Source organism: Panthera pardus, unplaced genomic scaffold (assembly GCF_024362965.1).
Source record: "Panthera pardus isolate Hobbes unplaced genomic scaffold, ASM2436296v1 HiC_scaffold_18, whole genome shotgun sequence".
Classification (NCBI taxonomy): domain Eukaryota; kingdom Metazoa; phylum Chordata; class Mammalia; order Carnivora; family Felidae; genus Panthera; species Panthera pardus.
This window is the reverse complement of record NW_026526743.1, coordinates 6,332,861-6,349,886: the sequence shown is the minus strand read 5'-3', so window position 1 is coordinate 6,349,886 and position 17,026 is coordinate 6,332,861. Positions and strand designations below refer to the sequence as shown.

General features: G+C 54.7%; 1 protein-coding gene and 1 long non-coding RNA gene across 2 annotated transcripts; one reads left to right on the top strand and one right to left on the bottom strand.

Moving 5' to 3' along the window:
• The first annotated feature begins 2,874 nt into the window (after positions 1–2,874).
• On the top strand, positions 2,875–7,071 carry LOC109259915 (uncharacterized). Its single transcript, XR_008423307.1, has 3 exons — positions 2,875–3,011; positions 5,042–5,179; positions 6,698–7,071. It is a non-coding gene; the product is annotated as an uncharacterized LOC109259915 (long non-coding RNA).
• A 6,311-nt stretch (positions 7,072–13,382) lies between these two features.
• ZNF579 (zinc finger protein 579) lies at positions 13,383–16,654 on the bottom strand. Its single transcript, XM_019437901.2, has 2 exons — positions 16,538–16,654; positions 13,383–15,503 (listed from the first exon to the last, which is right to left on the bottom strand). The coding sequence occupies exon 2, from the start codon at positions 15,499–15,501 to the stop codon at positions 13,813–13,815; it is 1,689 nt and encodes a 562-aa protein (XP_019293446.1). The 5' UTR covers positions 15,502–15,503; positions 16,538–16,654; the 3' UTR covers positions 13,383–13,812.
• Positions 16,655–17,026: the final 372 nt, after the last annotated feature.

Below are 17,026 nucleotides of genomic sequence, written 5' to 3'. Positions count from 1 at the left end.
GTGTCCCAGCGGGCCCCCAGTGAACGTGGCAGAGTGGACACCCAGCTCAGTTGAGCTTCCCCTCCTCCTGTACACAGCACACCTATTTTCAGCAATAATCACAGAATTAACCATCAGCTTCGTTTTCTTTATTTGTGGGGTTTTTTAATTCCTTTTTTTTTTTAAATTAATCGACTTTAGTTTTTAGGGCCGTTTTAGGTTCACAGCAAAATGAGAGGAAGATACAGAGACTTCCCGTCGCCTTCCTGCCTCCACTCATGCCCACCCCCCCCATTAGCAAATCCCGCACCAGGGGGTACATTTGTCACAGTTGATGGCCTTCGTTGACTGGTCATAATCACGGGAAGTCTACAGTTTAGGGTTTGTTCTTAGGGTTGGACGTCGTAGGGTTTGGACACACGTCCTAATACATACATTACAGTACAACGTGGAGTAATTTCACTGCCCTAAAAGCCCTCTGTGCTCCCCCCGCCCCCCGCCCTCCCCTGATCTTTTCACTGTCTCCAGTTTTGCCTTTTCCAGAACGACCTACAGTTGGACCCGTCCTGTATGTAGGAAGCCTTTTCAGCTTGGCTTCTCCCCCTCGGAACTGTGCATTTAAGGTTCCTCCTTTTTGTGACTTGATCGCTCATTTGTTTTTAGCACCGGATAACATCCCGTTGTTGTCCGGAGGGGCCCTGTTTGCCCCTTCACCTACTGAAGCGACTCTCCCATTCTTGCCAATGGCAACATTGAATACAGCTGCCGCACACATCCGAGTCCGGGTTATCGGGTGCATGTAACTTTTTTTACCACTCCAGCGACACTAAGGAGCGTGACTGCTGGGTGTGCCTCTCTTAAATACAACACAACTGTTTTTAGGAGCCATCGTTTGTCATTTTTTTCTTGCTACATATATTTTTTTCAGCTGAAAACAATCAGACATGGAAAAGAAGGACACGTTGGCAGTTTTAGAGACGTCGGTTCAAGCTGAGCACGTTATGTCAGGGTATGAGCTCAAAGGTGTACTTCAATAAAAAATATTACATCACACGGCCCGGCGCTCTGCCTCTCGGTTTGGAACTGGATATGCAGATACCAGATGCAAGGGTGGCAGAGAAGGTCAGATCCCCGGTTATTCAGGTTCTAGTTCTTTGCCTTTATTATTGTTTTGTTTGTTTGTTTGTTTGTTTGTTTATCTATTTTGAGAGAGAGAGAGAGAGATCCCGAGCCGAAACCAAGAGTTGGACACTTAACCAACTGAGCCCTCCCACCCCCGCCAGCGCCCCCAGACTGCCATTTTAAATATAGCAGGACCACATAGCTGCACAGATGCGGACTGCCTCTGAAGTGACCTTGGACTGTCCGGTCCTCAGGAACTTACTATCAAAATGAACACATGTAGTGGAGTCTGCATGCATCGATGCCGGCTGTAAACTGGAATTCTCTGCATTAACTTCCACGTGCCATACAGCGCTTTAGTAAAGGATAGGGATTAAAAAAATAAAATGTGCAGGGCGCCTGGGTGGCTCAGTCGGTTGAGCTTCTGACTTCCGCTCAGGTCATGATCTCACGGTTTGTGAATTCGAGCCCCACGACGGGCTCTGTGCTGACCGCTCAGAGCCTGGAGCCTGCTTTGAATTCTGTGTCTCCCTCTCTCTCTGCCCCTCCCCTGCCCAAGCTCTGTCTCTCTTTATTGCTTAAAAATAAGTAAACAGGGGCGCCTGGGTGGCTCAGTCGGTTAAGCGTCCGACTTCAGCTCAGGTCACGATCTCGCGGTCCGTGAGTTTGAGCCCCAGGTCGGGCTCTGGGCTGACGGCTCACAGCCTGGAGCCTGCTTCCGATTCTGTGTCTCCCTCTCTCTCTGCCCCTCCCCCGTTCATGCTCTGCCTCTCTCTGTCTCAAAAATAATAAAATAAACATTAAAAAAAAATTTTTAAATAAATAAACATTAAAAAATAAAACATGCTAATTATATCTATGAATATATACACGTAGTATATATATATTTCTATATGTATTCTGTATCTATATACATATACACATATATTTAATATATATTATATCTAAAACTCCATGGTAACATCAGCAGCAAAGGTTCAGAACTTAGACCGATAAAAGATGTTTTGCACAGAGAGGTCTCTATCCCCGACACTGTTTACCATTGCTGGGGCATGACCTAACTGAAACATGGACCCAATGTTTAGTTTGGTTTTATTCTTGTCTTTTAAAAAATTTTTTTAATGTTTATTTATTTTTGAGAGAGAGAGAGACAGAGACAGAGTGTGAGTGGGGGAGGGGCAGAGAGAGAAGGAGACACAGAATCCGAAGCAGGTTCCAGGCTCCGGGCTGTCAGCACAGAGCCCAACATGGGGCTTGAATTCACAAACTGTGAGATCGCGACTTGAGCTGAAGTCGGACGTTTAACCGACTGAGCCACCCAGGCACCCCTGTTTTTTTGTTTTTTGTTTTTTTTTTAATGTTTATTTTTGTTTGAGAGAGAGAGACAGAGTGCAAGCGGGGGAGGGGCAGAGAGAGAGGGAGGCACAGAATCCGAAGCAGGCTCCAGGCACCGAGCTGTCAGCACAGAGGCCAACATGGGGCTTGAATTCACAAACTGTGAGATCGTGACTTGAGCTGAAGTCGGACGTTTAACCGACTGAGCCACCCAGGCGCCCCAGTTTTATCCGTGGTTTTATATCCGACGCGCCCTGATTGCCTGCATCCAGGGCGGGCGGCTCCCCCTGCTGCCCCGATGGCCCACCACTGAGGGGAGATCCCACTCGGCAGGCAGAAAACAGGAAGTGGTTGAGGATGTGGGGAAACAGGCCCCCCACCCCCACCCCCGGGCTCTGCTGCTGGGCATGTAGCTCACCCTTCCGGCGACTGGGGTGAAAGACCTGAGTGAATGTGGGAGCCCCACGCTTGAGGACTCCTCCTGTGGGTGTATCGTTCCTGACAGATTCTCCCACAGAAGGCGATCGCGTGTGCTGCCTACCTCCCCTCCGTCCACCTGTCTCCTCTCTGTCCAGGTGAGCCCTTCTGACCGGACCAGGTGGGCTTCTGCTCAGGCTCAGCCAACGGGAAGCATCACTGGTGGAAGGTGATTTGGAAGGTAGGGGGCAAGTGACAGTAAGGTCTGCCGCCAGTTTGGCACTGAGTGACCTTGAACAACTCACGTCCCCTTTCTAAGCCTCAGTTTCCCCCTCTGCAAAGTGGCGGTGGGGTGAGTTACAGCCTCAGGTCATTTGTCGAACAGCTATTTGCTGTGTATCTACTGTGTGTCAGGCACTGTGCTGGGTGCCGGGGACCCAGTGATGAGCCACACGGGCACCTTTACATTCTAGCGAGGGGTGGTGGGTGGCCAATTTGTAAACCAAACGAATTAGTAAATGAGGAGAAAACAGTGAGGGTGGTGGCCTTATCCTCACCCAAAAGATGTGGAGAGAGTCGCTGAGAAATAGTTCGTCAGATGATGTACCAAAGAACAACAACAAACTTAAGTGCCTGCTTTGCACCAGGCGATACCCTAGGCTCTAGGAAGCCAGTGATACCCAGCCAAGATCTGCACGCTGGTAGACTGCACATGCGGACAGGGCTGGCGCTGGGGATCAAATTGTGCCCCCCACCAAAAAACAAACAAAACAAAACAAAACACGTGGGTTGAGCCCCCAGTACCTCGGAAAGTGACCACATTTGCAAATAGGATCACCAAGGATGCAGTTCGTTAAGGGGAGGTCATAAGGGAGTCGGGCGGTTTCCTCCACAATTTCCCCCCAGAACACGGTGGGAAGACGGTCATGTGAGGCCACCGGCACGTGGAGCTGCAGGTGGGGTACAAAAGTGATGAGTCTACAAGCCACAGATGGCTGGCAAACCACCAGGAGCCAGGCAGAGGCGAGGAAGGATCTCCCTGCGGGTTTCAGAGGGAGCTCAGCCTTGCTCCCTCTTGGGCTTCTAACCGCAACTGTGAGAGAGGATACATTTCTGTTGTTTGAAGCCACCTGGCTTGCGATGCTTTGTTGCACTGGCCCCGATGCTTTGTTGCAGTGGCCCTGGCAAACTGCTACAGCCAGATGGACGTATTTGAAACAATTAAACAATTAAAGAAACCGACCGACTTTAGACAGTGAGTACCATCAAGGAAACAAAACAGATCACATTTGTTGGCTCTGCTGTGTAGCAAATGACCACAAACGTAGCGGTTTCAAAGAACCAACCCCCTCCCCATCAGCTCCTAGCGCCTGTGAGTCAGAAGCCGAGGCACCAGGGGGCGCCTGAGTGGCTCAGGTCATGATCTTGTGGTTCGTGGGTTCGAGCCCTGCATTGGGCTCTGTGCTGACCGCTCAGAGCCTGGAGCCTGCTTTAAATTCTATGTTTCCCTCTCTCTCTGCACCTCACCTGGTCGCTCTCCGACTCTCTCAAAAGTAAATAAATCTTTTTAAAATTTTTTTAAAAAAGGAAGCTGAGGCACCAATGACTAGGTTCTCTGCTCAGGGAAAACTGTGAGAGTCTCATTTCCTTGCTGCTTGTTGGGCAGAACCCACTCTCAGTTCTCGGAGGCTGCTTGCATTCCCTGGGGTGGCGTCCCCCCCTCCCTCAAAGCTAGGAACGGAGCATCTCCCTCTTGTTGAATTCCCCCTCACGCTCTGAATCTTTTCTCCATCCGTTTTATGGGGTCGGCTGATTAAGCCAGGCCCACCAAAGATCATCTCCCTAGCTTTTTTCTTTTTTAAGTTTATTTATTTTGAAGGAGAGAGAGAGCAAGTGGGGGAGGGAAGGAGAAGGGAGAGAATCCCAAGCAGGCTCTGCACTGACAGCGCAGAGCCTGATGCAGGGCTCAAACCCATGAACCATGAGATCATGACCTGAGCTGAAGTCAGACGCTTAACTGACTGAGCCACCCAGGTGCCCCGTTCATCCCTGTGACTTTTATCTGTTTGTACCTCTTATTCCTTTTATCTATTTCTCCCGTCCCTCCGCCGCCCTGCCCCCTGGCAGCCAGCGGTTTCTTCTCTGTGTTCATGAGTCTCTTTCTGTTCTGTTTTGTTTTGTTTTTTAGGTCCCACATATGAGTGCCATCACCTGTCTTGCTCTGCCTGACTTATTTCACGGAGCATAACGCCCTCCAGGTGCATGCACGTTGTCTGATTTGGAATCTTAACACCACGTGCAGTGTGCCCTTCACAGCAGCACCTATGTGAGCTTGGGGAGGAGGCGTGTGTGCCCCGGGGTGGGGGTGGGGGGGGAGCAGGAATCTTGGGAGCCATCTGAGAATTCTGCCCTACAATGAGGGATCGGTGGAGACGGGAGGAGGTAGGGAGGGCCTCCTCGGGGAAGCATAAAGGGAAAGACAAGGGAGTCATCCCAGGCAAAGAGAAGTGTCCATCCAAGGCCGCGAGATGGGAAGGCTGGCAGGTGCCGCGAGCCTGCAGAGCTGTTTCGGGGAAAAGAGCAGCCAGTGCACTGGAGAATGGGCGTGATAGTAAATAGTAGCTACAATTGTTACCCTGATACTAGAAGTCTGGAGGCGGCCAGTCTGGGAGGACTCGCTTTCTCTCTCTGGCACCCCCCCTCCCGGTGACCTTGGGTGGGTCACTTCTCTCTCCCTGGCTCCACGTCTGGTCTGGTGCCGGCAGCGCCTCTCTTCCCCCCGCCACCCCACCCCCCACCTCCTTGAGACAACAGAGCTGAGGCGGGAGGAGGGCACAAGTTGGGCACGGCCCCAGCGGTGGGAAAGGAGGGCGGCCGGGGCTCGGGAAGCTGGGCGAGTGGCAGCAAATATGTGTGTGGCGCAGGTCTGTGCCAGGCACAGTGCTGGGCGTGGTGAGATAAGGGGCCCAGGAAGAGCCCGGACTTGGCCTCTGGGGCTGAATTCCAAACCGCCCCCCAGGAGGCCGGGAGCAGGCAGTGGAAACCGCCCACCGTGGGCTTGGTGCCCGGAGGAAGGCAGAGCCTCCGCGGTCCTGGATGCCTGTGGGTCGGCAGCTTGGAGCCTGGGAGCCTCAGAGCCCCTCTGCAAGGGGAGGGCGTCCCTGCTCCCGACTCATGTGCTGGGTCCCCTCACTCCTATGGACCACATCTCAAAGTGCCCCTCCTCGGAAGCCCTCCAGGACCACTAAGCCAAAGTCACAGCTTGAGCCAGAAGCCCCTGCTTCTCCAGCAGCACCGCCTTATTCTTTCTCTCTCTCTTTTAAATGTTTATTTATTTTTGAGAGAGAGAGAGAGAAAGAGAGAGAGGGAGACACAGAATCGGAAGCAGGCTCCGGGCTCTGAGCCGTCAGCACGGAACCGGATGCAGGGCCCGAACCCATGAGCCACGAGATCATGACCTGAGCCGAAGTCGGAAGCTCAATCGACTGAGCCCCTCCAGGCGGCCCTGCTTTATTCTCTCTCGATGGCATTGATACAGGTGGATCTCAATGTTGTATGGGACCATAATATACATTTATATGAAATAAGTAACATTGTATGGGAGTGTAAGCATAAACATCCCTGAGTGCATATGGATACAAATAAGTAAATAAATAAATAAATAGGGGAAGGAGAACAGTCTTCAAAACTGTATCTGGATGCTTCTCCCTCCCCTCCCCTCCCCTTCCCTCCTCTCTCCTCCCCTCCATGTGGGCTGTGCTCCATGACTTGTGCAGAGTGAAAGGGGGAGGGGTCGCTTTACAGTGAAGACACCTGGCAATCAGCACACGTCCCTGTCTGCCAGGTGACCAGGGCGGCACCATCCGTGGTCAGTCAAATGGATCCACGTGCTCCCCCTCCCCCCACACCGCCCCCTCTGAGAGGACGTGCTGAGAAAAGCACTTAGCCGGCTGGCTTCGGGTTTCTCCCCAGGACGCCCCAAAGCGGTCAAAGTCCTCAAAACCCAAGGCAAGTTTGGGAAATGATCACAGACCAGCGGAGACTTGAGAAGGCATGACAGAGGCCGGGCGGTACCCCGGGTGGGGTCCTGGAACAGAAAAGGGGCATCAAGGGAAAGTGAGCTAAATGCGAGTAACGCCTCGCGTTTGGTTGACAGCAGTCTAGTGGCTTTGGTTCCTGGGTTTTGAGAGCTGCGCTGTGGTAACGGGAGAGGGTAGCGCGAGGGGGCCCTGACTCGGGGACACATGGGAAGTCCCCGTACTATCACTACAAATTCTGTGAAACCGAAAACTGTTCTAAAAAGAAAAGATTATTTATTTTTAATGTTTTTTATTCATTTTTTGAGAAAGAGTGATGGGAGACAGAACATGAGCAGGGGAGGGGCAGACAGAGAGGGAGACACAGAATCCGAAGCAGGCGCCAGGCTCCGAGCTGTCAGCACAGAGCCTGACGTGGGGCTCGAACCCACAAACCGTGAGATCATGACCTGAGCCGAAGTTGGAAGCTTAACCGACTGAGCCACCCAGGTGCCCCAAGGAAAGCTTATTTAAAACGCAAACCAGGTGGGCTTAACAGAACCTTTGCCCCCCTCCTCACTAGTTAATTCTCCAAACAGAAGCCAGAGGGAATCTGTTAAATCAGGAGAGGAGTCTGTGCCATTCAGGGGGTACGTATTCCCCAACATTTATCAAATGGTAACACGGAAAATGCATGCATTTCACCGTATTTAAATTTTTACCAAGGACAAGAAGCCTAAACAAATATTTGATATCTTGTTACAATATGCATGCCGCCGCAGTGTTTAGGCGGTGATATGAACTAATATTTGCAAATTGCTTTGAAATGATTTTTTTTTAAAGGCAGATATACGGGATCTGTCTGTAATTTCCACTCAATTTTTCTGGAAACGTAAAACTGCTCACCAAAGGAAAGTGTATTAAATTTTAAAAAGATGAATGTTGGATAGATTGCTGGACGGACAAATGAAAGGATAGATGGATAGGACATGAAGCAAATAGAGCAAAATGCTCATTGTAGACTCTCTTGGGTTAGCGTATGTATTTACTTTCTAATTCTTTCCACTTTTTTTTCCATTTTATTTATTTTAGAGACAGTGTGAGCGAGCAGGGGAGAGGGGCAGAGGGAGAGAGAATCCTAAGCAGACTCCGTGCTCAGCACAGAATCCAGTACAGGGCTTGATCCCATGACCCTGGGATCATGACCTGAGCCAAAATCAAAAATCAGACTCTCCACCGACTGAGCCGCCCAAGCACCCAATTTTTTCCATTTTCTATGTGTTTTAAGATTTTCAAATGTTGGAGCACCTGGCTGGCTGTCGGTGAAGCATCTGACTCTTAATAACAGGGTCCTGAGTTTGAGCTCTATATAGGCATAGAGTTTAGTTTAAAAAAAAAAATTTTTTTTTAAGGGCGCCTGAGTGGCTCAGTCAGTTAAGCATCCAACTTCAGCTCAGATCATGATCTCACGGTTCACCAGTTCAAGCCTCACATCGGGCTCTAGTGCTGACAGCTCAGAGCCTGGAGCCTCCTTCGGATTCTGTGTTTGTGTGTGTGTGTCTTTCTCTCTGCCCCTCCCTTCTCATGCTCTCTCTCTCTCTCTCTCTCTCCCTCCCTCTCAAAAATAAATAAACATTAAAAAAATTAAAAAAATTCTTTCCCACTGTTAAAAGTCTAAAGTGAAGTCAACTTGTGCCAGCCTCCACATGATCCCCACCCCCCAGGACTCTCTTCCCATGTCACGTGGAGTAGAAATCAGACTCTTCATGGTTTCTCTACCAGATCTGGACCCCCCGATTCTCCCTGATTTCTTCCCCCTGTCTCCCTCCTTCTCTCTCCTTCCTGATGGCCTCTGTGCTCCCTGAACACATCAGACACCTTCCTGCCTAGAGCCTTTGCACCAGCTGTGCCCCTTCCTGGGACTCATCTCCTTCAGTTCCTGCTCCAATGCCTCCCCCATCCCACACCTTGCTCCACACCATGTGTCCCCTCCTAAGATTTTTTTTTATTTTAAAAAAGTTTATATATTTATTTTGAGAGAGAGAGGGAGAGCGCCCGAGAGAGGGAGGAAGAGAATCCCACGCAGGTTCTGCACAGTCAGCACAGAGCCTGATGTGGGGCTCGATCTCATGAGCTGCCAGATCATGACCTGAGCTGAAACCCATAGTTGGATTCTTCACCGACTGAGCCACCCAGGTGTCCACTAAGATGTTTTGTATAGTTTACCTTCTTTGTTTGGCTTTGTGTCTGTCTCCTGCCACTACCATGGAAGCCCCATGTAGGCAGGGATTTGGGTCGGTTTCATTAACCCGGGAGTGATCAGCACCTAGGACAGTGCCCAGCACATAGTGGGGGCTCAGTAAATACCCGTTGAATCCGTGACCTACGTGTATTGGTCAATCTGTGCTTCTTGCCAAAACGTAACCTTGTCTGATGTTTTCCCCACCTAGAGCCCAGTACTTTGCACAGAGCCAAGAGTTTTAAGATGGGGGCACCTGGGTGTCTCAGTCGGTTAAGTATCCGACTTTGCTCAGGTCATGATCCCTCAGTTCAAGGGTTCTATCCCGGCGTCAGGCTCTACAATGACAGCATGAGTTTGCTTCAGATTCTCCATATCCCTCCCCCCCCTCTCTCTCTACCCCTCCCCACCCTCTCTCTCTTCCCCCAAAATAAATAAATATTTAAAAAAGAGTTTTAGGATGAATGAATGAATGAATGAATGAACGAATGAACAGGGTAAGAATGAATCTTTGTATAAGGGCTAAGAGCACAGGCTTTGTCATTGCAATGCTTGGAGATGTACCCAGATCGGCTCCTTACCAGCCAAGAGACCCCGGGCGTGTCAGTTCACTGAGCTTCCTTCTCCGGATAATGGAGCCCCCATGGGGAACCCTCATATCTCCCTGATGGGATGTAAGTGGTGTGGCCGCTTTGGGAAACAGTTCTGACAGTTTCTTAAAAAGTGTATCATGAGCTTTTCACACAGCCTAACAATTCTGCTCCTGGGAGTGTGCCCAAGAGAACAAAACCCATGTCCGCAGGAAGGGTCGTCCCATGTGTTCCCAGTGGGACTATTCATAACAGGCGAAGAGCAGACACGACCCAGGTGTCCATCAGCAGATGAATGGCCGAACACAATGCGATATGCCCTGCAAGGGGACGTTACTCAGCCATAAAGAGAATGAAGTACTGGTAAAATGTGCAGTGTGGACGAACCGTAAAGACAGTATGCTGAGTGAAAGAAGCCAGACATGGGAGGCCACCTATTGTATGACCCATTGATAGGAACTGCCCAGGAAAGGCGAATCTGTTAAGACAGAAAGTAGATTCATGGTTGCCTGGGGCTGGGAGTGGGGATGGGAAGTGACTGTTACCGGGCACAGGAGATCTTTTGGGGATGCTGGATATGCTCTATCATTTGATTTTGGTGATAGTTGCACAATCCTGTAAACTTACTAAAAGTCATTGAGTTGTGCACTTAACATGAGCAAATTCTATGCAGTGGGGGAGGGAGGGGAAGATATCTCAATAAAGCTGTTTAAGAAAAAAAAAATTGGAGAGCGTCTGGCTTCGGCTCAGGTCATGACCTCTCAGTTCCTGGGTTTGAGCCCTGCGTAGGGCTCTGTGCTGATGGCTCAGAGCCTGGAACCTGCTTCGGATTCTGTGTCTCCCTCTCTCTCTGCCCCTTCCCTGCTCGCCCTCTGTCTCTCTCTCTCTCTCTGTCAAAAATAAACATTTAAAAATTTAAAAAGAAAAAACTTGGAGCCCATAACAGTGTGTACCTATTGATGGTGTTGTAAAGATTAAATGAGACGTAGGGTAAATACCCAAGAAATGTGTTTGTATGATTATGAACACATGTGATTGAGGTCACGTGTGCAAACTGCTCAGCGCAAGGAACGAGTAGCCTACAGGGTTTGATTCATGAACAGCAGTACTATCACCCCCCAAGAATAGTAACCATGCGCGTGTTCTATCGTTTTCTGTGCGTGTCCCACATATCAGTTTTCTCGTCTGCAAAGTGGGAGACCTGGGCTTCAGCTTTAGGGAACTTTTCTCACCCTAAATTCTGTATTTTCTTCTAGGAATGTTTCTCTCCAATACAGCAGATCCTCAAGGCAGAGTAAGTGGGGATGGGGGGAGAGGAGGAGGGTGGTAGGCAAACCCACGGAGGGGTGGGGGTATGATGCCTTGGGGCCTGGAGACCGGGATGCATGTAAGGAGGGGATCGTGTGCCTGGGCGCTGATCCTAAGGGTTATGTCGGCCTGGTTAAGGGTGTTCAGGGTGTAGAGCTGGTCCAGGCTGGGTTCAAATTCCGTGCCCGCTATTTCCTAGCTATGAGATTTTGGACAAGGGACTCCCCTCTCTGAATGTTGTTTTGCCCCTAGAAAAGGGTAAGGATGTTTCCTAATTCCCAATGGAGTGGTGAGGATTCCCTGAGATCGTGTCTATACCAGCCTGGGAAAACAACAAAGCAACGACAGCAATGACTTCCCTCCCTGGTGGCACCCACTGTTTTTCAGCCTTTTCCACAAAGTACCCCGTTGAATACAAAGGACTCAATTCATGGTGGTGATTTCCAAAGTAGGACAAATGACTTCACTTTAATCCTGTTTGCCTCTTCTGTAAAGGGGGCTATATAACCCCCTCCATCAATGAGCTGTATCAGTGTGGTTGTGCTGAAAAGGTGTCTGGCCCTTGTAGGTGCTCGCTAAATGGTAGCCCCTGTTTGGATGCAGTAATAGGGAGTCGCTGAAGGTTCCTGGGGAGGGAAGTAGCTTTGATGTCATGAACGCACATCCCAGCTCCCCAGCTGCTCACACCTGAGGCTTAGTTGCAGGATCTAGTTGGTTGGAGAACTGTCTCATTTGGGAACCCTGATTTATTTGTGCCAATATTTCATTATTGTCCACGTCGTCTGCTGGTCTTCAGTTCCATGAGGCTGATGCCCAGGTGGTCTCACTCATCACTCTGCTCCTAGCATCCAGGCCTGGGTGGTGCAGTGACAATCAAACAGATGACCTTTGTTGAATGCCTACTATGTGCCAGGCACTGTTCCAAGGGCTCAGCCAAGATGTGTTAAATCTTTCACAAGGGGGGAATTCTGCACAGCTCTGAGTCAGTTATCTCCCTTCCTAGACCCTCAACCTCCATCCTTCTGGCTTCCCTCCCTCCTGCCTGCTCCTGCCTGGTGTTTCCGTCACACCAGGGCATGACCTTCCCTCCCAAAGCCTCCGTTTGTTGCCCTGGAAAACCAGGATGATCTCACCCCTCTTTTCCTGGCCTTACAGGCATAAAGATGCCTAAGTGGACGATATCATTGTTTGCAAAGGGCAAGAGAGAGCCACTGAAGGTGCTAGAGGAAGGCAGGATGTCAACAGAAGGAAAGGGAAGGGGTTTAAAGAAGATTGGCTTGGACACACCCTTCCCCCTCTACTCAAGACCCAAACAAATGGGTATGTGTGTGTGTGTGGGGGGGGGAAACATTAGAAAGTTTGCAGAAAATGACACTTCCCCCACCAACCCCCAATTCCTTGTGGTTTCTCAAACATGCAGCACCAACCCACCTCACAGCATTTGTCCCTGCTGTTCCCTCCACCCGGTTCTTCATTCAGGTCAAAGGTCATCTCACCAGAGGGTGAGATGCTCACTCATCACAGCGCCACGTGGTTTTCTCAGAAACCCTTACGATATCTGGTGCTCTACAGCAGATCGGTTTATTATCTGGACCAGCTCTGTCCCGAGACAACTTCTTGCAATGATAGAATGTTCTAGATCTGTGCTGTCCAACAGGGCAGACCCAGCCGCCCGCCACTCGGGGCTCCTGAACACTGAGGAGCTGAACTTGTATCCGTTCGTAACTATTTTATTTCAAATGTATTTACTTGTTCTAAATCTAAATAGAAACAGCCATGTGCGGCTGGTGGCTAAACTCTATTGGGTGGTGCAGATCTAGAATCCCAGCTCCTCATAGTGGGGGCACTGGTTTTCTCCTCTCCAGCACCCCCAGGGGCCCATCGTTGTGCCTGCCAGATGTTTGCTGAAGGAACGCACGAAGAGCGGGCGCCTGGGTGGCTCAGTCGGTTAGACGTCTGACTCTCGGTTTCCGCTCAGGTCACGATCTCACGGTTTCTGAGTCCCTGTTGGGCTCTGTGCTGGCAGTGTGGAGACTGCTTGGGATTCTCTCTCTCCCTCTTTCTCTCTGCCCTTCCCCCCCCCCCCAGTGCTGTCTCCGACGCTCTCAAAATAAGTAAATAAAATAAAATAAAAAAGGAATACATGCAGAGATTACACAGGGAGGGGGGGGTGCCTGGGGCTCCCCAAAGATGCCTGGACGGATGGTAACCTGGGTTGTCTCACTCCCGTTTCTCCTCCTGAGTCTCTTGCTGGCTGAGCCCCTCCCTCCCAGTCCCTGATGTGAGTGTGTGGATCCTTCCTGCTTGGAACCCAAGCTCAGGGTCTGCGCCCCCCTGCAGCCCCACCCCCCCCCCCCCACAGACAGCCTCACTCTCTCCTGTTTCACGAACTCACATTTATTCACAGACAGACAAAGGGACAGGGATGGACCTTTGCTCACTGGGGACCCCCAGCGTCTGGCAGTTCCAAAGAGGTGACGGTGTCCAGTGTGTATCATGGGGGACAGCCAGGCAGGGGATCCCCCCCCCACCCCCAGTCTCCATATCTCTGGCCAATATTCTCCGCCTCCTTTTTTCCGAGTAGTCCTGCCTTCAGAGGCCTGCTGGCGCAAGCAGTTCCTAACCAGGGTCGGGGGGCCTGGGGGTGGGCGATGGGGAGGGAGGGGCGGTCCAGGGCCCCCCCTCCTTAGTGTTGAGGGCTGGAAGGGGACGGGTGGGGAGACAGAGGAGGCGCCTGCTCTTGGACTTCCCTCCTCCGTCTGGCAAACCGGGAGCCAAATGGAGCGGCCGAGAGTGGGTGTGAAGGTCAGGAGGCCAGGCCGCCCGACCCGCGCAGGTGAGCCTTGCTGTCGAGCTCTTCTTCCTCCATCTGGAAGGCCGAGTGGTCCTGGCTGTCGAAACAGGAGGCGCTGAGGAAGACAGGGGGAGCCGCTGGCGGCGACTGGGGTGGGGACCCCGGGGAGGGCGGCTCTTCCTTGATGTGTGCGACGGGCAGCGGGAGCCCTTCCTCGTCCTCCTGCCCGGCTGGCGGCGGCGGCGGGGGCGGCGGGGGCGACGGCGGGGCCTGGGCCTGGAGCGCCTGCAGGGCGGCGGCCCTCTCCAGCTCAGCGCGGTGGCAGCGTTGGTGGCGCAGGAGGCTGTAGGCGCGCGAGAAGCGGCGCGGGCAGCGCGGGCAGGGGTGCGGGGCCGGGCCCCCCGCGTGCACCTGCGCGTGGCGGGCCAGGTCCGCCAGGCGCTTGAACTCCCGCTGGCAGCGCACGCACTGGAACGGGCGCGCCCCTGAGTGGGTCACCCCGTGCTGTCGCAGGTGCGCCCGGCGCCGGAAGCCCTTGCCGCACTCGGGGCACCAGAAGCGGGGCTCCCCGGCGGGGGGCCGGGCCGGGGCGGCGTCGCCTCCGTTCTGCCCGCCTTCTCCCCCCTCCGAGGCGCTCCCGCACTCGGCCCCCTCGCCCCCCTCGGGCCCCTTCCCTGAGTTCCGTCCGCCCGAGGCCTTGTCGTCCTTCCTGCCCGCCGGGGGCAGCGGGGCCAGGAGGCTGAGCGCGCCGTGGACGCGGCGGTGCTGGCGGAGGTAGGAGGCGAGGCGGAAGGCCAGGCCGCAGTCCGGGCACACGAAGGGGCGGTCGGTGGAGTGGACCAGCCGGTGGCGGGACAGCGACCAGGGCCTGGCGAAGGCCTTGAGGCAGATGGAGCACTGGTGGCGCTTGGGGCGGGGCGGGGGGCCCCCTTCCCCCTCCTGCTCCCCCTCGGGGCGCAGACACGGGTGCGCTTTGAGCTCGCCCTTCGTGGCGAAGGCTTCGCGACAGCGGAGGCACAGCAGCGTCCAGTCGGCCTGGAGCAGGACCTGCTTCTCCTCCTGGCGCCCGGCCGCCAGCGCCAGCTCGGCCCTCAGCTCGGCCGCCCCGGCCTCGGCCTCCTCCTCCTCCGACTCGCGGGGCTCCGAGCTCGCGGGGGCCGCCAGCGTGGCCGGCTCCCCCGCCGGCCACGTCTCGGGCCACGCTGCCTCCTCCTCGGCGGCCCCCGCCGCCGCGGTGCTCGGCTGCTCGGCGCTGGCGTCCTGCGGGCCCCAGCTGGTCTCCGCGGCCTCCTTGGCCGCCCTCTCGATGGCCAGCTCGACCTCGCCGCCCGCGTGCTCCTGGGCCAGGTGGCGCCTGAGCTGGGCGGGCTCAGGGAAGGTGCGGGGGCAGGCGGCGCAGCGCAGCGGGGGTTGGGGCCCGTGGCCACGCAGGTGGCGGGAGAGGTGCGCAGGCCGGCGGAAGGCCTTGGGGCACAGGGGGCAGGCGTGGGGTCGGAGGCCCGAGTGGCTCAGCCGGTGCCGGGAGAGGTAGTAGGGGAAGCGGAAGAGGCGGCCGCAGGTGGGGCAGGGCAGGGGGGCCCGAGGGGCTCCAGCGCCCCCCCTGCCACGGCCTCGGCCTCGGCCACGGCCCCGGCCGCGGCCCCGGCCCCGGCCACGGTGAGGCGGGCTGCCCTGGGCGGGTGGAGGGGGCTGCGGATCCATGCCTGTAAGGAGAAAGGGGAGACAAGGAGACATTGTGGGGAGGGTGTTGGATCAAGGGAGATGTGGGCAGGGAAGCAGAGACAGAGAGCCAGACGGAGATGCAGAGATGGTCAGGTGTTTAGCCAGGCAAAGGAGAGAGCCAGCAAGACAGAAGAGACACAGAGAGGTGGGGACAGAAAGACAGACAGCAGGAGAAGCGGTCAGACAGGATGGTGGGAGACAGCAGGAGAGAGAGGTGAGGACTCCCAGCAGAGACAGAGATGAGGAGAAAACAAAGAGGTTTGGGGAGAGAGGGTGCAGACACAGAGACCAGAAGAACCTCAGCAGGGTGGAGGTGGGGAGAGACAGCGAGACAGCGAGAGGGAACAAGCCAGAGACACGGACAGGAGAGGAGACAGGGAGACAGTGAGCCAAGCGCTCTTCCTCGGGGGCCGGGCTGGAGCGTTTTGGGAGGGGCTGGGAACCAGCCTGTGGTGCCCGAGTGGAGGGGGTGGAATTCAACACTGGGAGGCCCCGGAAATGGAATGTGGGTACCCAGACCGGGGTCTGGGAGAGGCCAGGAGTAGGAGGGCTGCCTCAGCCTCTCAGCCCAGGAGAAGGCTGGGCGGCCACACTCCTGGGACTGAGGGAGGTGGGCGCCGGGGCCTGGGACCCCAGGTTTGGGAGGTGGCTGGGATCCACTCCTGTGTGGGAAGCGGTATGGATTCCTGGGTCCCAGGGGCAGAGAGGATTGAGGGAGGGGGCTGGGCTCCTAAGACAAGGGAGAGGAGGGGACTGGGGGCTCCACTGCCTGAATGCTCCAGGGAGGAGGCTGCTGGGGGCCAGGCCCCTGGACGCCTGCCCCCCACCAAGGCTGCTGGGGTCCCGAGCCCTAGGTGGCCAAGGAGGTTGGGGGGGGGGCGATCTCCCCACTGGGCCCAGCCTGCGGTTCCCCGCAGGCCTGATCAGCAGAATTGGGGCCGCAGTTCGAGGCCTCACAGATTTCTGGGCCCAGGGCCTGGGGCTCGGCCCTGATCGCTGGGCGCAGGGTTCTTACCTCCGCCTCCTTCGCTCCTTTCTTCCTTCCCCGCGGCCGGCCAAACGCGGACGGTGGTGGCGGGGAGGGAGGGAGGGCCCGAGCGTGGTGGGGGGTGGAGGAGGCTGGGCTCGGTGTCACCGCCTAAGCCTTCCCCCCGGAAACCGGGTCTTTCCACGGAGCCCCGAAGAGGAAAGACTGGCTGGGAAGCCGGAAGCGGGAGGACGAGGGGACCCAGGGGGCGGGGAGGGAGGGCGGCTTGGATTCCTGGGTCCTGCACGGGGAGGGGGCTGCGGGCCTGGGAGGCCGGGTCCAGCTCCCCTCCCCACCCCAACAGACACACATATTCATTCATGGCTTCAACAAATACACATTTATCAGGTCCTGTCTGTGCCAGGCACTGTGTCGGGAGAGGGGGGTGCCAGGGGACCGCGATGAATGAGGCGGTGGCAGAGGCCTCAGGGAAAGTGGGGGCGCTCTGGACTAGAACCCGATTCCAGCCATCACTTG

What these genes read in the sequence shown, in the direction of transcription:
- ZNF579 (XM_019437901.2), bottom strand. Translation starts at nt 15,501, where the DNA reads ATGGATCCGCAGCCCCCTCCACCCGCCCAGGGCAGCCCGCCTCACCGT.